General features: G+C 44.4%; 1 protein-coding gene across 2 annotated transcripts in view; it reads right to left on the bottom strand.

Moving 5' to 3' along the window:
* Positions 1-20,233, bottom strand: part of Hsd11b1 (hydroxysteroid 11-beta dehydrogenase 1) — a 41,785-nt gene that overhangs the window by 14,138 nt on the left and 7,414 nt on the right. Inside the window, exons 2-5 of one of the 2 annotated variants that reach the window (XM_059280401.1) lie at positions 7,982-8,267; positions 7,116-7,246; positions 6,227-6,338; positions 5,934-6,119 (exon numbers count right to left, since the gene is read on the bottom strand). In XM_059280401.1, coding sequence (XP_059136384.1) covers positions 5,934-6,119; positions 6,227-6,338; positions 7,116-7,246; positions 7,982-8,066 — 514 coding nt within the window. In that variant the 5' untranslated portion in view covers positions 8,067-8,267. The remainder of the gene's footprint in view (positions 1-5,933; positions 6,120-6,226; positions 6,339-7,115; positions 7,247-7,981; positions 8,268-20,233) is intronic. The other variant, XM_059280400.1, reaches the window with a different exon arrangement.

The raw sequence follows: 20,233 nt of genomic DNA, 5'->3' as shown, positions 1-20,233 counted from the left end.
CCAACCCCTATCCTTGGTTTTTACTGTGTGCATGCCATCACTTTCATATCATAGAAATAACTCTCAATGTTGATGGTATTGCTTTTCCTGTTGCTATTGCCTTCTATTCTTAATCTTCATGAGGAATTCATTTCAGAATTCCCTTGTTTCCCTCTCTGCTCCCTTTTTGAGGACAGTCTTATTTCACAGCATACGTTTTGTTGAGAAATTCAGGAGGCAGATTTTAAGCCTAAGTACGCATCTGTGTTGAGTTTGCTTTGGGCACATGCATCTTCTATTTGTGTACCTCCAATAAGATGTATTTGCTGGCAGCATTCTCACACCCCTCACCCCTGAGGAGGAGGTTGATGTCACCTAGAAGTGACTTTGAATAAAGCCATGGCCACAGTGAGGCAGCTTGGAGGGTTTCAGTTCCACCGTACTTTTGTTTGTTTTGACTTTGAAACTTGCAATGTTTCAGACCAGAGTCCACACCCTGCCTCTACCTCCTAAGGTCTGAGATTGCAGGAATGCGTCACCATACCAGGCCACCCAGCCTTGTAAAGAGAAAACTTGAAGCAGTCATGATAGATAACATGTTGTCCTTAACCTACAAAAATTGTTACTATTTTCACCAGAGAGACTTTCTGATTTCAAATCTCCCTGTCTCATTTTAGGGGCAGATAGGACATGATTCATAATTCAGTGGGTACTGCCTTAATCCTTCAGGTCTTGCCCAAGTGCAGCACCTTAAAGTCTATCTACAGTGACTCTTGGAGGCGTTAGGTCCTCGCTGAGTCTCACTCTGACCTCCTTGGCGTTCTTTCAAGCCCTGTAGATGACCCAGCTACTAATACACAGCTTTTCCACCTTATATTTCTAGCCCCCACAATACTCCAATTCCAGAATACCCCATAAGGGCTTCCACTCACTTTTACAATTATTTCTGGGTTAATTGGATTGAAAGGTAAATGGGAATATTTTCTTAGAGCAATCAGAACAGGTTGGGTGAGGGGGGAACATGACTTCCTACTCTGGTACCCACACCCTTTTACATTCTCCTTTGGATCCCTACCACCTTCCCAAGCTAGAGCTACAGCAGCACATTGAGGAGCTGGCTTACTTTCTGGAAGCCATAGTAACAGGGCTGTATGAGATTCACATCTGTACATTCTCGTCTTTATGCAAAACATTATGGAGATGCTGAATCCTGCTAGGTGATCTGTGCAGTTGAGAAACTTGTTTTTTTTTCCTTCCCTCCCTATAATGTTAAATTCTTGAGCTCGCTTTAGACCACACAGGCAGCCCTCAGCTGACACAAATGTTACAGTCCAACAAGTGACCTCATTCTTACTAATGTACTGACCTGGGGAATATTTAACCTTGACAGTGTGCCTGAAGTACTTCACAACTACAGTTAAACATTGCTAAAATCTCTGTAGATAGTTGAATAAGCCAGAGAACAAATATGTTTGGATAGGATGGAAAAGTAGATTTGTCTCTCCACCCATTCATCAATCCATCCACCCATAGGTATATTAAAAATTGATTTTTAAAAAATTAACAGTTAGGAAGCTTTGAAAGAAGGATCTGAGTGTTTAGAGGCCATTGACAAGGTCCAGTGTTCTTTCAGTGCATTTTCATTTTGATCTAAGAAACCCAGTCCTTTATTATCATGTCTGGTTTCAGTTTAAGCTCTTCTTTTGTTTTCCTTGATATGAAGAATTTGTATCTGTTCACTTATATCTACTCAGGTGCTTATTTGTTTTATGGATAGTGGTAATGGGACATTGGGTAGGGGGAGAGATGGACACACACACACACACACACATACACACACGAGAGAGAGAGAGAGAGAGAGAGAGAGAGAGAGAGAGAGAGAGAGAGAGAGAGAGAGAGAAAGAGAGAGAGAGAAACAATTTCTGAAGGTAACCTTTCAGAATGCAATGAAGACAGGATTTGTTTAAATTTCTCTGGTGCCGCCTGAAAAGACTCCCTGAGACATGGGTGTAGACAGACTTAGGGGTAGAGGGAGGGTTGGAGGGAGGAATGATAGGCCTGTCCCTGACTCCTCTGAGGGACCACACATTGAGGAGGGGTAGGAAAGCCACACAGATGCCCAGTTCCTGTGCCATGCAAGTGACTGGCACAATGGGTCATGGTTATGGAGCCCATTGAACCAGGGGACTCAAAAGTGGAATTAGCTTTACCTTCTAGAACAAAACAAAGAAGGGACATTTTAACCAAGGGCAGACAGGCTTTTCCCAAATATCTTCTAGTGTTTTCTTCAAACCCAGTGATTTTTTATTTTAAGTAAAATTCAGTGACTAGTATCTCAGTTTCAGAAATACCAGCTGAGCATGCTTTTTCTCCTGCCTGCCTGTCCTCTGCACCATGTTTGGTGGCAAGGATTCATTCATGTGGTAGTCTTGAATACAATAGAGTGGGTGTGGGAAGACATTTTTTTGTAGCTAATTTTTCTTTTTCTTTTTTCTTTCTTTCTTTTCTTTTCTTTTCTTTTCTTTTTTTTTTTTTTTAGACCAAGTGTCAGTCTGTAACCCAGAATGGCCTGGAACTCATGGCAATCCTTTTGCCTTGGTGTCCTGAGTGCTGGGATTTACAGGCATGCTTGGATCATTTTCTTCTCCTCTTATGTGTTTCTTGGCATGGATGGTGTGGGAGGGAATGATTCAGCAATGTTTCTGCTCTTTTGTAGAAAGAGAAGCCCTGATTTTTAGTTAAATATTGTTCAGATCCCATCTGCATCCTGCTGTGGTTGACAGTTACAGGTTTCAGAAAGTGTCCTTCATTTTCTGTAGCTAGAATTCAGACATAACAGCAAGCCTTCTTAGACATGCTGATGAATGTAACACCACAGGCCTGGTAGTCTTGACCCAGTTGGTTCTTGGACAGCTTCATGGGGTAGGGACTATCCTATCAGCCTTGGCTTCCTACCTTGGGCTGATCACAGGAGAAAATGAATTTAGATTTGCTTAAGGCATGATAAATTTGGGCCTTAGTTATAGGAGCTGAAATTATGTTCTAGGAGCCCATGGTGGGAGGAGGGAAGACTGATTAATAAAACAGCATGTGATAAAGACAAGAACTTGTTCAGTGGGGCCAGAAAAGGTGCTGGGCTGTGTGTGCAAACATCAGCACCATCTCAGAGGACTAAGGAGGTAGCCAAGCTTGAAGAAAGAATACAAGCCCTCTGTGAAGTATGATACCCAGAAATGCATCAGGAAAAAGACAATTGCTTTGCGTTGTAACTTAGCGAACCGTCAAAGGCAGTGGAAGTGAGAACAGTTCTGACTCAGTGTATTTTTTCTGACTCAAGATCAGTTTGATGTTTAGTGAGATGTTTGTGAGATTCAGATTTTTAAAAGTAAAGATTACTGAACATACTTCCTGATTGCTTTAAAGAAGACACCAGGGTTGGGGAGACAGTTCCATCAGTTCTCATGCTTGTCACTCAAGCACGAGACCCCGAGTGCAGGCCCCCAGCACTACATTAAAGGGAAAAAAAAGCTGGGCATACATTTGTAACCCTGATACTGTGGAGGAGAAGGCTTGCTGGCCAGCCAGCCAGTCAGTGAGCTCCAGGTTCTGGTGAGAGACCCCACCTCCAAAAAGAAGGTGCAGAGTGATTAGAGAAGGTGCCTAGTGTCAGCCTCTGGCATCCATACACTTGTTCATGTACTTAAACACTATACACATGCATAAAATGGAAACATAAATAAAACAATACACCATGGAACATAATACTCTTCTTAGGATGAAAAATTAATTTGTAAATTCAGAGATATGTTTTAAAGCAAGAAGGCTGAACTCTAGGCTACACAAATGACAGACACAGGAAGAGCTACACAACTCTATTTCTACCTCCCAGACCCCATGGAAATTACTGTGTCATTCTGTAGATGCCCATGATGTACAGAAACATAAGTTATCAGAATTCCATTAGACCCTTAGGGTCTGTAGTAATCCTTGCTCCTTCCAAGCACATCTGGATTATATACATTATATAAGTTAAATTCTCTAGGCAAAGGTGAAACAGCTTTTGCTTGGACTGCATGTTTCCATTCATCAACAGAATCAGGAATCGTTGGAGCCACCCACACTATGACCAGTGTGTGTGTGGGGGAGCTGGCCAGTGCAGAGGATTCACTGGGTATGTACCCAGCACCCTCCCACTCAGTATGCATCTGGAAACTCTCCTTTGCTTTCAGCCCAGCATGTCTGTGGGTGAGGAGGGGCCAGAGTCTGTGCTGGCTGGAAGCACAAGGGTGCATATCAATCACCGTGCTCCAGGGTGGCACAGACACACTGTCCCTTTATCCAGTCACCATGCAGGCCTTTCCTGGGCCAGAAAGGAGAGTGCTTTACTGCATCGATGGCCTTATTCATCCCTAGGAGAACTGGCATCTTTGAAGTATTTAACAGTCCATGGTCTCCTAGGTCACTTGTTGTTTTGTTTTGTTTTGTTTTGTTTTGTTTTGTTTTGTTTTGAGACAGGGTTTCTCTGTGTAGTTTTGGTGCCTTTCCTGGATCTCGCTCTGTAGACCAGACTGGCCTCGAACTCACTGAGATCCACCTGGCTCTGCCTCCTGAGTGCTGGGATTAAAGGCCTGTGGCACTACCACCCGGCTTCTATTCTAAGAACTACACTTATAAGACGGGTTTATATCTCTGTTCTGACCTTTCAACCACATCTTTTACTAATCAGCAAACGTGTAGGACTTCTGCCCTAAATCCAGGAGGAATCCTCACCTCTGGAGACTCTCAGTGATGTTGTTGGATGCTGCCACCATACAAAACATTGAGGACCCCTCCATGCCACAGAGCTATATCTATGAGATTGTTTCTTTGCATATATTTCCTACCTGTTTAAATATCACTTTTTTTTGAGACAGGATCTTTCTTACTATATAGACTAGAGTGGCCTGGAATTTGTTTTCTAGACCAGGCTGTCCTTGAGTTCACAGAGACCCACCTGTCTCTGCCTCACAAGTGGTGGGATTAAAGGCGTGTGTCACCACACCCAGCCTAAATTTCATTTTTAATGCTACAAATTGAGGTTAGAAGAACATCCTCAGTATACATTGATATCCCTGCCCCTCCCCACAGTACTGGGGATTGATACCAGGGGATTGACAGAAGTGCTGTGCCAACCCTAGAGTGGCAGTTCTCAACCTGTGGGTCACCACAACTTTGGGAGCATGGGGTCACGTATCAGGCATCCTGCATATCAGATGTTTACCTTGCTATTCATAACAGTAGCAAAATTACAGTTATGATGTAGCAAAGAAATAATTTTATGGTTGGGGTCACCACAACATGAGGAACTGTATTAAAGGGTCACAGCGTTAGGAAGGCTGGGAACCACTGGTCTGGAACAGTCTTCCTCTGTTATTCTTCAGTTCGTTTTCTAGCTAACCATCTTACTGTATGTCCTTAAGGTGTTCTATTCTTACTCCTGTTTTTGTACCCACTGACCTCACCACCCTGTGGCTTTGGGTTATGATGGAAGCAAAGTCTTTTCTATCCAATAGGACCAGGTTTCTTTTATGAAGAGACTAGACTAGCGGTGCAGCTCTTCCTGTCCCTGTTGTCTCCCAGGTGTGGCTCATACATCAAGTTTCCCATGGGCATCCCGGACTGTGGCGTTTGTGTCTTCCTTTCTGGGATTTTGTAGTCCTACTTTGACCAATCCTTACTTTGGGGGCCACTAGTTCCTCAGTGTATCTTTTCTTCAACATATATGTCCCTAAGTTGATACCCCAAGTCCCTCATGAGTGAACCTGCCTGTGTATAATATTACTGTGAGCTTTCAAGTTCATGCAGTGTGACTTCCCCGCATGGAAATGGACACCAACATGTGCCCACCACAGAGCCTAGCATAATCCCAGCATTGCTTTGTTCTGGACTTCCACCCTGGCCGCTGGCCCACTCACCGGCCATGGAGGAGATGACGACAATGCTGCCATTGCTCTGCTTCAGCATGGGCAAGGCAGCGACGCTCAGGACCACATAGCTGATGAAGTTGACCTCCATAATTTTTCGCAAAGAGTGGATATCATTGTGGAAGAAAGTCATAGAGGAGTAAGTGATGTGGTTGAGAATGAGCATGTCCAGTCCACCTGCAAAGAGATGGCTGGGTTGAGAGAGACCACTTGGAGGCAATCCTGTTCCCTCCCCGCTCCCGAACTCTCTAAGACCAGAGGAGGAAAAGGGAGGGGAGCCTTACCCATGAGCTTTCCTGCTTTGAGAACAAATTGCTCTGCAAATGTCATGTCTTCCATGGTGCCAGCAATGTAGTGAGCAGAGGCTGCTCCAAGTTCAAGGCAGCGAGACACCACCTAGAGAGACACAGCAGAAATGGTGGCCATCTTGGCTGTGGGCTTTCATGTGTAGTTTTGGAGTAACTGGGGCTTACATGAGAGTTTGTTCACAGAGCTGCTTAGAAGAAATTGTGTGTGTGTGTGTGTGTGTGTGTGTGTGTGTGTGTGTGTGTGCACATGCATGCATTTGGAGGGGTGCTTAAATATTCTTAGATGATCATTGTTCTCTGACATATCTTAAATGGATAAATCATTGTTGTGTTAGAGTTTAAGTCCATGATTCATCTCTGCAGAGTTTATGAACAAATGTTTCAAAATGCATTATGGGCGTGGTTGCAGGTTTCTATGGGGATAGATTAGGGTTTGTTAGTGTTGGTATGACCTAGAACTTTCGAGTTCGTGAGTCTATGGAGCATGACAACATAAATGCATGAGCAGGTATGGGAATTCCAGTTCCCGGATATATGCATCTATACAGGTCTGTGTGTGTGAACAGGTATGACTATGAACATATACAACCAAAGAGCTCTGTGGCTAACATAGTGCACATGTGAGAGAGAGAGAGAGAGAGAGAGAGAGAGAGGAGACAGAGAGAGAGAGAGAGAGAGAGAGAGAGAGAGAGAGAGAGAGAGAGAGAATGCATGCTTAAAAGCAGCAGTTTTATACTCCTGGGAATATTTGTACCTGTATATGGGCATGCATCCCATAGGGGAGGGGGGCAAGCCTTTGTGTATATGTGTGAGGCCATAAGCTGGGTACAGGAAGGCACACTTATTTGTGGGACAGAATGCTCACCTTCTGGAGACCTTCCTCAGACCTTGCAGTCAATACCACATGGGCTCCCATCGTTGACAGATGATATGCCATTTCTCTCCCGATCCCTTTGCTGGCCCCCGTGACAATCACTTTCTTCCCTTGGAGCATTTCTGAGAACCACAAAGGCTGTGAGTACCCCAAAGCCTTGTTGCACTGTCCAGATCAGTTTGCCTCACATTGTAAATCACTGAAGCAACACTCGGGGTTGTTAATAGACCGGCTCTTAAGATGGCTTTGGCCTGGATGTTCAGAGCCAGGCCTTCTTGCCATTATTCTTAAAAACCTCCATGTGCAAGAATGTAGAGACAAGGCCAGAAAGATCAGAGTTTGGCTAAACTGCCAGAGTTCGACACTTTTGACATGATCTCATTTTGCTATATTGAAAGGGAATTTTAAAAAGCATCACAAAATTTGTTCAGAGAGATTTCAACTGTTCTACTTAGTCATCAACTTCATAGCCTTTTTTATTTATTTATTTATTTATTTATTTATTTATTTATTTTTATTTTGGCCTCTCAGCTATCAGTATCTCCATGGAGCACAGTATCTCCATGGAGCTATCTGGTTGAGCTGCAGATCTGGGTATTCCTACACTTCTGTGGATCTGAAACTGCTTTCCAGCCTGGGTGCCAAGTGAAGCCTGGCCTACTTGGCTATGTGGCTTTCCCCTCTCTGCCCCTTCCTTCCCAATACTTGTAGCTGGAGGATACAGACTTACAGATCCACAGTAGGGTTCCCTCTTTCTCAGTGACGTAGGGACCAAGAACATAGCTAGGTCTTTAGGAACATTCCAGAACCCCTGTGTTTTAAGCCTGTTCCTCCAAAAGAGACACATTTGTACTCACCTGGTCTGAACTCTTCTTTTGTAGAATAGTAGTAGCCCAAGAAGAGCACCAGAATGGGGAGGAGGTATTTTTTCATAAGCGCCATCAGACAGGGACCTGGCTCAGGGAGCCCTGTAGACACACAGAGAAAACCTGCAGAGCTTTCTACAACTTCCCAGGCAGGCAGCAGCCTCTGAATTGTGACATCAGGGACGGGGGAGGCTGGAGTAGTCTCAGGCAGCACTAGCCAACTTCCCTGTCAGAGCAGCGATTGGCTTTGGGTGGGATCCCATTCGTCCCTGGCAGCCTGTGTGGTGGATTTCATAATGGACAATGTTTACTCCATTTCATTGAGTAAGAGGCGACTTCCAGATGGCCAGGCTCATGACTGCGCAGGGCTGAGTTCCTGAGCATCTCCTACTGACGTCTTCTGCACATGGCATCAGTGGCCTTGCAAGAGTGGTTTGTCAGAGAGAAGGGGGGATTGGAGAAGGGAGAGAGGAGAAGAGAGAGAGGAGAGAGAGCAAGAGAGAGAGTGCGAGCATGCACCTAAGAGCTCCTAAGAATGTGGGACTTTGGAGGGGGAATGTGAGTAATACCAAACAGAGGCAAACTCAAGCCAAATCTCACCCTCAGCCCCACCCCCCGACGGAAGCAATTAAAAATAACAGCACAAAACAGCAAAATAAGCTCAAGAAAAAATGTGCTTGTCTTAGGAGAAAAAAAAATAAAGCAAACAAGCCATGTAAGTGCCACACTCAAGTTCAATGAAAAAGCCTTACAACATCAAAGAGAAGCTGCAACCCAGCCAGACCCAGATGGCGGGAAACCCAGGCTCAGTTCAAGACTCTCAGGCAAGTGCAATGGAACATACCCTTATTACTTTAACAGAGAATAAAGAAGGGACAGAGGGTGCCAAATCAGGGAGAAAGGCAGCAGGTTGTTAAACTGGGTTATGTAAATGCTCTGGAGGAACAGGGACCACAAGAGGATGCTGGGAAAAGGAGGCCAGACCAGAAGATCTAGACTACCCGAGTGCTGGGTTTAAAGGCCTGCGCCACCACTGCCTGGCCCCCAGCCTTCTTTTTAACCTCTACTCTGAGACTGGGTTTCAGTAAGTTGCCCAGGTTGGCCTTGAACTTGCTCTGTAGCCTCAGACTTGTGATCCTTCTGCCTCAGCTGCCTAAACAGCTGGGATTTCAGGACTGTTACCATAAGGTCCTGAGGGACCCAGTGTGCTTGAAGCAAAACTAGCATAGAACATCCAGGTCCCAGGTCAAAATGATCCAAAAGAAGGACCAAGAGGGGAGACACCCGAGCAAATAAGAATGGATTGTCATGACGAGACAGAAATAACCACCTTTGTATATCTGTAGCAAGATTTTATTAAAGAATTTAAGACTTGTCATTGTTAAGTTTTTCAACATAAAACCAGTCATCCAAATTATGAAAGTCATCCCAGTACCGAGCAAGTCCTGAACTCCAAAAGTTACAATAGGTCTAGAGTGTAGGAGAGGTGGGGGTCGAGGGTGGGAGAGACTGGAACCACTCAGAGTTTGGAGAAATCAAATTATGACCCTAAAACAGTGTCTGGAAATATCTAGTGACTTTTCACTTCAGAGAAAATAATTTAAGGCCCAGAGGAGATGAAACAATTTGTCAACAAAAGCCACAGCTGTGAGGGTTGCTTCCAGAAGACAATAATGGTTTGAGAACAGCAGAGAGCTGGAGCCAAGGGCGCAGCAGACAAAAATAGAAAGGCTGAAATGTAAGTGGGAGTGGTGTTCAGCTGTCAGGACTGCCAGGCATCTGAGCGCCTTCAGGAAAAGAAGCTTTATGCTACCAAGACTCATGACGGACAGGCCTCCTTTTTCTTCCCTACAGCAGAAAATAAGGCCGATTTCTTAGCCTTATATGATTAACAGTGAAATCATTGAGTTGGAGGTAGAAAATAAGATAATATATTTAAAAAATATTTTAAAAGTGAAATTATAGGGAACAAGAGAGTTGCTTAAACGCATCATTATGCTGATACAAATGGAAGGCGAGGCTTTTGAAAAAACCAGAAAAACAAGAAGGAAAAGAAAAAAAGAAAAAGAGAAAGGGAGAGAAGAGAAGGAGGTGAGAGAGAGAGCAAGTGGGGAGAAGGGAGGGCGTAGTTTAATATGTAAACACAAACACAGGCTGAGTGCGGCAGGCTGAGGGCGCAAAAGTCCAGGGGTGCAGCAGGCCTGGCTGATCAGTGGCTCCAGTCAGTGAAAGTCCAACACGGTTGTTTAGAAGACACGTTAAAACCCCAAACCACAATCGGATCATCAGACAACTTAGTAGCTACCATGAAAACAGGAAAACACCCACTGCTCTGGTTTCTATGACTTAAAGAATTGTCATATAAGATACATTAAATAGAAAAATATGTGACAACAGAGATACATCTGCCCTGAGCTGTTCTCAAACACTTGAGTCACAGAACCTCTTTACACTCCCCCCTAAAATTTATCAAAGAAAGTTTTTTTATTCTGTGTGTGTGTGTGTGTTATCTGGTACTTTGAGACAAGGTCTCGCTGTGCAACCTAGGCTGACCTTGAATTAGTGATCCTTCTGCCTCAGCTTCCTAAGTGCTGGGGCTACAGTTGTATGCCACCACATTTGGTGCCAAAAAGTGTGTGTGTGTGTGTGTGTGTGTGTGTGTGTGTGTGTGTGTGTGTGTGTGTGTTTACATACAAGAGCCTGGGTGCAGATGCACATAGAGGCTGGAGATCCTTCCTCAGGAGCTGTCCACTTTGCTTTTTGAGACAGGATCTTGCTCTGAGCCTGGAGCTCACCAGTTTGGCCAGGCTGTCTGACCAGAGAGCCCTGGGATCCTCTTGATTCTGCCTTCCTAGCACTGGGATTTCAAGCACAGGCAACCACACCAAGATTTTTATGTGGATTCTGGGGATCAAACTTGGGTCCCATGCTTGCAAGTCAAGCGCTTCACCAACGAAGCTGTTTCACAAGTCCCCAGTGTCAAAGAACTTTCACATGTGATTTCCCTATTTGTACTGATGCAGAAATTCAGTCAGTGTTGTTTAAAAATAACAAGGCTGGCTTCCACTCACAGTCAGGGCAATAATGTTACAGTTCTTGCAGTCTTTGGAAAAGTTTAAAGTCTCAGCATTGTAACAGGTCCCCAGACTCTTGCATAACTGACTCCATGATAGAGATACCATTCAGGCCATAAAACTTAGCACGTAGACAGTACCACCTGCCAAAATGAAAACAAAGACCTAATCCATCAAAGTCCATAGTTCTGGGAAAATCTTTAAATGTGCTAATCCTGCCTTTTGGCTTCTGTACTTCTGCTTCTTACTAACTGTTCTTGTTAACTGAAGTATATAAACCCAAGATACAGTTTTTGTGCTTAAAGGCTCACTCTGAGAAAAGCTCAGTGCTACACTGGGATCCCAAACACCCAGTGTAGTCACTGGATGGCTAATAAAGACTTTCTGTTGGCTTAAACTTATGTTTGAGCAGTGCTCTTTGGTGAATACCCCACAACATTTCTGGAGGTCCTACCAAGGTACCCAGATATCAGAACTTGCGTTGTGGAATATTACTTTAAACCATGTAAAGATGTGTTACATTTGTTTATGTTGTAGAATATTTAACTATGCAAGGTGTGTTGATTTGTTTATGTTTCATTTGTTTAACCAGGCAAAGATATGTTACATTTGCTTATGCTGCATTTGTTTAATTATGCAAAGATGTGTTGCTGTTTTACCTTGCCTGCCTAAGGCACTGGATTGGTCTAATAAAAAGCTGAGCAGCCAACAGCTAGGCAGTAGAGGGATAGGCAGGGCTGGCAGACAGAGAGAATATGTAGGAGGAGGAATTTAGGCTCAATGAGAAAAGAGAATGAGAGAGAGGGAGATACCCAGGACTAGCCAGCCAGGCAGCCACCAACCAGCCAGACACAAAGTAGGACATACAGAATGAAAGAAAGGTAAAAAAGCCCTCAGGCAAAATGTAGATGAAGAGAAACAGGTTACATTAAGTTATAAGATCTTGTGGGACAAGCATAAGATAAGGCTGAGCATTCATAACTAATAATAAGTCTCTGTGTCATGATTTGGGGGCTGGCAGGCCAAGAAAGCCTGTTACAACCTTGAGACATTGGAGGTCACAGAGTCCCCAGGGTGAGGGAGAGTGCAGTGATCAGGGAACTCCTCGGGGGTGTGCAACCTGGTATTTAATACATGATTGATAGAGATAGACAGATGATAGATAGATATAGACAGACAGACAGACAGACAGACATCATTGTTCTCTGTTTCCTGACTATATAGCTGCCTCAAGCTCCTGCTACCAGTGCTTGCCCACCATGACGGACTGTACCCTGGAGCTGTGAACTGAATAAACCCTGCCTTAAGTTGCTTCTGTCAGGGTGTTTTATCTCAGCAGCAGGAAAAGTCACTAAGACAGAGTTTTGGCAACACTGAGAAATTATGCCTTAGATGTGGGCAAAAAACATTATGGGCCATGGCTTCTAAGAACATCTCAGCTACCTTTGCCATACTAGAGCCCAACAGTGTGGCCACAGACAGGACCTCAATAGGAAAAGAGGAAGTGGGCACTTTGCCCATGGAGGCTGACATTTATTAAGGCGTTTTACCGTGTGTGGTGGTTTGAATGAAAATGCCCCCCATAGGCCGGCCCATAGAGAGTGGCATTATTAGGAGATATGGCCTTACTGGGGTAGGTGTGCCTTTGTTAGAGGAAGTGTGTCACTGTGGGGTAGGCTTTGAGATTTCAGAAGCTCTAGCCAGGCCTAGTGGCTCACTCTTTCTTCCTGCTGCCTGCAGATCCAGATGTGGAACTCTCAGTTACCACTCCAGCACCATGTCTGCCTGCATGCTGCCATGTCCCACCATGGTGATAATAGACTCAATCTGTGAACTGTAAGCCAGCCACAATGAAATGCTTTCCTTTGTAAGAGTTGCCATGGTCATGCTGTCTCTTCACAGCAATAAAAACCCTAACTAAGACAGAAGTTGGTATGAGGGACTTGGGTATTGCTGTGATATGCCAGACCATGTTTTTGTTTGGAGGAATGTGGACTTTGGGACTTTGGGTTAGGAAAGCAGTGGAATGCTTTAAGTGTGGCATAATAGGCCATACGCATAGGAGCATGGAATACAGTGGTGCTGAGGGTGATCTGAACCTATCTCAAGAGATTTCAGAGGAGAAGAATTTTAATATGTGGCTTAGAGATAGTTCTTGTGATATTTTGGTGAAGAATGTGACTGCTTTCTGCCCTTGTTTAAAAACAGCTACCTGAGGCTAAATTGAAATGTTATGTATTAACAGCTTTGGCAGAGAACATTTCCAAACAACCTAGCATTGACTGTGTTGTGTGGCTATTATCTTATGTAGATATACAATGAAAATATATTTGAATGAGGGGGTCGTGTTTCAGCCCCACCAAGCAGCAGAACTTGACAGCTGCAGTCACATGGTTCTGGCTTTAGAGTCAAGGATACAGGAAGGGGCTATGGAATCTCCCTCTGTGACTGAAGAAAGCTGCTGAGGCCAGGCATGTGTCAGGGGTGTCCCTGCATGTAGGCCTAGAGAGGCCACTTTGTGTAGCTGTGACAGTGAAGCCTGGATTGCCTTGGAGCCCCCAAGATGTTGGAGATGCCAGAGCCATAGGATATCTGCTGAGGAGAGCTGCTAACAGGGAGTGGAACCAGTCCACTAGAAAGAAGTGTTCTGCAGTGAACAAAGCTGAAAGGAGTTGGAGATCTGAAGAGTACTTTGACATCAGACATAGAGATGCAGAGTTTGGAGTTTTCCTAGCTGTTTTTGGGTCTTGCTTTGGTTTAGAATTTCCTCACTATGCTCGCTTTCCTCTTTTTTGGAATGGTAATGTATATCCTGTGCCATTGTATGTTGGAAGTATGTGATTTGCTTTTTTCATTTTGATTTTACAGAGAGTTACAGGTAAGAGATTGCCATGAGTACCAAAGACCTTGAACTGTGAATTTTTAAACACTGTTTAGACTGTGGGGACTTTTGAAGTTGGACTGAATGCATTTTGCATTATGATATGGCTACAAGCCTATGGGGGCCACAGAGTGGAATATGGTGGTTTGAATGAAAATTGCCCCCATAGGTCCATAGAGAGTAGTGCTATTAGGAGGTGTGGCCTTATTGGGGTAGGTGTGGCTTTGTTGGAGGAAGTGTGCCACTCTGAGTGGGCTTTGGAGTTTCAGAAGCTCCAGCCATGACTAGTGGCTCATTCTTTCTTCCTGCTGCCTGATGATTCAGATATGGAACTCTTAGTTACCTCTCCAGCACCATGTCTGTCTGCATGCTGCCATGCTTTCCGCCGTGGTGATCAAGGACTCAATCTGTGAACTGTAAGCCAGCCCTGATTAAATGCTTTCCTTTATGAGTTGCCATGGTCATGTTGTCTCTTCACAGCAATAGAAACCCTGCCTAAGATACCATGAGTCAAGCGCTATGAATGAAAAGACCAGGCCTTACAGGAAGCCAATGCAGAAGATTATATATATAAATGATTATTTATATGCACTGTGGGAAGTCTACAGTGCAATGGGCTATCAAGAAGGAAGCAGATCATCCATGTGTGGGGTTGGCAAGCAGGAAAAGCTTGGAAAGAACTCATCCTTGATCCACATTGAATTGTGTGTATGCAAAGGAAGAAGGGTGAATATGAACACTGAGTTGGTGCCCAGAAACATGTGGGGTAGAGGGGAGACTTGTTTTGAGAACACTCCATGTAAAGGAAGCTGTGGGAACAAACAGAGGGAAGTGTGAAAGAGAATGGCATGTTTGGAGAACTGCAAACAGCACCATATGTTGGACCATTACATTTCACATGGTGGTTCCAAGGTGAGAAGCATGACTGGAAAGGAAAGCGGTGGCCAGACCTTTGAGGGTCTTAAGTAGTCACCTCTGGAATGCATAGTTCTGGCCATTTCTTTCCAGTTACATAGATGTGAACTCAGTGCCTCTTCATCTCCACCGCAGGGTGCTGCTGGTCCCCTGTCCCTTTGTAACTCCTCATTGTTCTTCAGGCTCATCCATCCCTTCCCTGCTCTCTGGAGTTTCACTCTGCCCACCGTGCCATCCCTGTGTGGCTGTGTCCCTGGGGTATGCAGCCTCCTGGAGCTATGTCCAATCTCTCCATCAGGATCCCCAGGGCCCACCAGATTCTGCTGCCACACCTTGTTCTGTTGCCTGACTCTTGGTGACCCTTCTTATCTCTCTCTTTCCTCCTTTCTCCCTTCCCCTTCCTTTGGCCTGGGTCAGTTTTCTGCTGGTTTATCTTCCTGTCTCTCTGACCCCCAGCTTGCTCTATAGACTTTCTTCCCTGATTTCTTATTTTAAGGCTGTTCAGCTCCCTCCATTCTGATGGCTTTGCTTGCTGTCATTTTTCTCTTGTGCACTTTCTCAGCTGTAGGGAGCACAGCCCCTATTCACACAGCATCTGTTTTAGAATGCCTCATCAACACCTCAAATCCAACATGCTGAAACTGACCTGTGTAGCTAGAGTTTTCCTGCCTGGCCCACAGTCAGGACAAATCTCTCTCACCTACCAGTCCCACAGCCACTCAGACCCAACCAAGTAAACACAGAGACTTATATTGGTTACAAACTGTATGGCCATGGCAGGCTTCTTGCTAACTGTTCTTACAGCTTAAATTAATCCATTTCTATAAATCTATACCTTGCCACATGGCTCGTGGCTTACCGGCATCTTCACATGCTGTTTGTCATCGTGGCGGCTGGCAGTGTCTCTGACTCAGTCTTCCACTTCCCAGCTTTATTCTCTTCCTTGTCCCGCCTATACTTCCTCCTGCCTGACTACTGGCCAATCAGTGTTTTATTTACCAACCAATCAGAGCAACACATTTGCCATACAGAACATCCCACAGCAGACCTGTTTTTAATTTTTTACATATTTATTTAGTGTGTGTGTGTGTGTGTGTGTGTGTATGTGGGTGTGTGTATGTGGGTGTGTGTATGTGGGTGTGCATGCCACAGTGCACATGTGAAGGTCAGAGGACAATTTGTGAGAATCAGTTCTCTACCATGAGTCTTGGGAATTGAACTCAGGTTGTCAAGCTTGGCAGCAAATACTTTCACTCACTGAGCCATCCTGACAGCCCAAACTATTTTTTAACAGTTCTACTGTTGAAGTACAGTATTTATCAGAAAACTACCTCATTTTATGTTTATGACTGGATAATTTTTAATAATCTGTTAAGAAACTATCATTTTGTGAGGCATGGTGGCACATGCCTTTAATCCCAGCACTTGAGAGGCAGAGGCAGGAGGATCTCTGTGAGTTTGAGGTCAGCCTGGCCTACAGAGTGAGATCCAGGACAGCCAGGACTATACAGAGAAACCTTGTCTCAAAAAACAAAACAAAACAAAATAAAATAAAACTAAAGAAAGAAAGACTGTCATTGCAACAACCCAACTTTAGAACATTACTATTACCTGACAGACCTTCTTCTGCCACTCATTGTAATTGATAGTCCCCAGCTTGGACTGGGTGACCATGGCCCCTCTTTCCACCTTTGTGGGCTTGTCTTTTCTGGACCTTCCCCAGCAGCGGCAGCAGGGCCACCAGATAGGTCCTTTCTGTGTTTGACTTCTTTCACCTTGTGTGATATTCTGAGGGTCAGGGCTCAGCACCTTGTCCCTTTGTGCTGTGGTGACTCCTGCTTTTGCTTGCACTCAAGAGAGTATAGGCCGATATTTCTCTCCCACCTGGCAGTTCCCAAATAACCACTCAGAGGCTTAAGATTACTTGTAAATGCTCCTCTGCCAATAGCTCAGGCTTGTTTCTAGCTAAATCTTACCCTTAAATTAACCCATATTTCTAGTTATGCTTTGCCACATGGCTCATGGCTTATTACTTCATTTTCTACACGTTCTGCTTGCTGGGTGGCTGGCTGGTGTCTCTCCTGACTCTGTTCTTCCTCCTCCCAGAGTCCTCTGTGTCTGGCTGTCCCACCTAAACTTCCTGCCTGGCTACCAGCCTGTCAGCTTTTTATTAACCAATGAGAGCAATACATATTCACAGTGTACAGAAGGATTATTCCACATCAAGAGAGGACAAGTAGTTGGAGCTATCCACTTTCTGTCTGCCAGGAGCAGCCCAACAGGGAATTGGCATGAACATGTGTGGCCATTTGGTTTTATGTCCTGGCCTGTGGAGTGATGTTGCCTGCATGGCCAACTTATGTCTAATGTTTTAAGGACAGAAGCCTGATCTCCATCATCTTGTAGTTCTCTGGTTCCTAGTGATGTTTGTTTTGATGGATGGCCCTATCATCCATACAGTTAATTATCTAGATCTCCATGAGTCCTTTTTATACCCTCCTCTTCATAGCCTCACATTTCTTCCTGCCAACTCTGCCTCCCAAGTATCTCTAGAACCACCTTCTAATTCTGCTTCATGGGGATTGCTCTAACTCAGACTGCCACTCTTTCTGCTTATGCAAACTATTCTACACTCTGATATGTCGTCCTCTCCAAATTCAGACCATCTCTCTTATTTAAAAGATGATTGCAAAATACTTAGTATGTGCCCCCAAATACATAAAAACATAACTTATGACATCTAAGAATACAAAGGAATCCTGTGGACCTGTCAGCTTGCTACATAAGCATCATCAGTTCCCTGATGTTCCACCCAGTTCACACTGACCCATCAGTGTGTTTCTTGGTATGAAAGGATCCAGTGGTTCCTTGTGGTTCTTAAGATAAAGTTCAGAAGACCCATCTTCTCCCCAGGAGCTTCTTTTCCACTTAGTTAGTCTTGTCCTTCATACACTACCCCTCAAAGTCCCATGAGGAAGCTTGCCTCACCTTTCCTGGGCCCAGACAAACTGTACCCAGAACTGGCCACTTCTCCTCCCAGCCAGATCTCCTTTCATTCCTAGATCTCCTCCATATCGATAGCTGAATTTCTGGGAGGGCCAAGAGCCAATGCCCAGCCCACCTCGCTGGCACTCATCTCTAGTGTTAGCACCCTGCTTAGGCTTGTCTTTGGTGTACTGATGTGTGACATGGCTCAAATGCCAGGTATCTGGTAGATATTTTGAGTTTAGCAAAGGTTCAGTCTACAGATATAAATTTGGTAGAATTAACAGGCTGAAGTTTAAACTACAGGCATACCCAAGACAAACAGGAAGAGAGAGAAGGCTGAAGGGTTTATTATATGAACATTTAAAGTCATGAGAAGAGAGCCAGTGAAGGAAAAAAGGGAGAGCCAGGAGCAGGTGGACTTGAGGGAATACAGACGGTAACGGTGACGAATCTCAAGGAGTCACGGAGTTCAGGCAGAGCGGGGCAAGACAAGATCACAAGATCATAGTCCACAGAAGTCACTGAGCATCTGTGAGGGGAATTCTGAAGGCACTAACGGAGGAATGCCAAGCTGAGGAGTGAAGGGGTGTGAGGAGATATGATAGTGTGTGAGTTTGTGTGTGAGCCTTGTGTTTGTGTATGTGTCTATGTGTATGATTGTATGAGTGTTTGTGTATTGTTTATATTAGGAACATGTGTTTTTGTGTGTATGTGTATCAGCATGTGTTTGTGTGCATTGTGTATGTGTGTGTATTGTGTATGTGCGTATGTGTGTGTGCCCTTTAAGAGACCTTCAGAAGCAAGAGGCACTAACAGCTAAGCTTTCATGTGACTATTTCTGGGCCACAGGCTGAGCATCTTCTAAGCTGAGAGAAAAATCCTGTGGAGCATGAAGTCAGAGCCCATGGTAATGATTTATGGGTCTGATTCCAGCCGACATGGTACATGGCGCTGGCAAAGAAGCCCACTTCTAAGTGTCGAGGAAAACAAGTGTGGACATTGAACCTCCGCTTCTGCTTCCAAGTCTAGGGAGCTTCTTGGCTTAACTCATTTGCTTCCTCCTCTTTTTGGAAAACAAATGAATGCAGCTTCCCCAGACACCCATAAATCCTGCAGAGAGTGAAGAAAGGAGGGAGAGAAGTTCTTCCGTGTTTCCTCCTTCGCCCTGACCACCGCGTGGATCTTTCAATCCTGTTTCTGCTGTGTCCCTTGCCTTCCCAACCTTAATGTGCTTTATCTGGAAAGAAAGTCTTTCCCATGTTTAATTTTCCATTTTATGTCTGACAGGAAGGTCCGTGAAGTTTGAGAGCCTGGCAGCAACCCTGAGAAATGACCTAACAGGGAGAGAAGTAGGGGCCATTTCTGGGCTAAGGATGCTGGAGATTTAAGGATTTTTTTTGGGGGGTAGCATACAAAGAAATGGGTTTCACTGGGTCATTTTTATACGTCATTTTATACATGTCATTATAGTTTATTCTTATTCCACTCCCTTCTCTGCTCCTTCCGCACTTGCTGACCCTTCCACATTTTCATTCCCCAAAATGTCCCCTTCCGTTTTCATGACACATATTCCATTACCTTCTCCTTTCAACCTCTCCTTCCCTTTAGACCTCCTTGTCTCTTCTCACAGCCCCTTTCTACCTTCATGTCACACACACACACACACACACACACACACACACACACACACACACTTCTCTCTCTCCGCTCCCCTCTCTCTTTAACTCTCTATTCCACATATAAGGTTTTGAAAACCTGTTGTCTCTCTGATGGTTTATTTTATTTAACATAATGCTCTTCAGTTCCATCCATTTTCTGCAGATGCCATAATTTCATTTTCTTTTTGGGTAAACAAAATTCCACTGTGTCTTTACCCATTCATCACTGACAGACATCTAGGCTGACTCAGGATATTGTGTATAGCACAGCAATGGACATGGGTATGCAAGTGTCTCCCTGGTATGCTGACTTAGAGTCCTTGGATAAATACCCAGAAGCAGGATAGCTGAAGAACTACTACCCTGTTACTTTTTGAGGAACCCCCAAACTAATTTCCACAGTGGCTACACTAATTTACATTTCCACTTTCCCCCACAACCTCAACCAGCATTTGTGGTATTTGTTTTCTTTACGATAGCCATTCTGATTGGAGTGAGACAGACCCTCAAAGCTGTTTTAATTTGTATTTTTCTCACACCTAAGGATATTGAGGGATTTTTAAAGTATTGACTCGTCATTTGTATTTCTTCTTTTGAGAATTGTCCATTCAGTTCACCATCCCATTTATTGACTAGATGACTTGTTTTTTGCATGTTTATTTTTTGTAGTTCTTTATACATCCTAGATGTTGAGCACCTGCCCAGCAGATTCTCTCCTATTCTGTAG

The sequence above is a fragment of the Peromyscus eremicus genome, chromosome 15 (assembly GCF_949786415.1).
Source record: "Peromyscus eremicus chromosome 15, PerEre_H2_v1, whole genome shotgun sequence".
NCBI lineage: Eukaryota > Metazoa > Chordata > Mammalia > Rodentia > Cricetidae > Peromyscus > Peromyscus eremicus.
The sequence above is the reverse complement of the archived record's forward strand: the minus strand, read 5'-3'. Positions and strand labels throughout refer to the sequence as shown.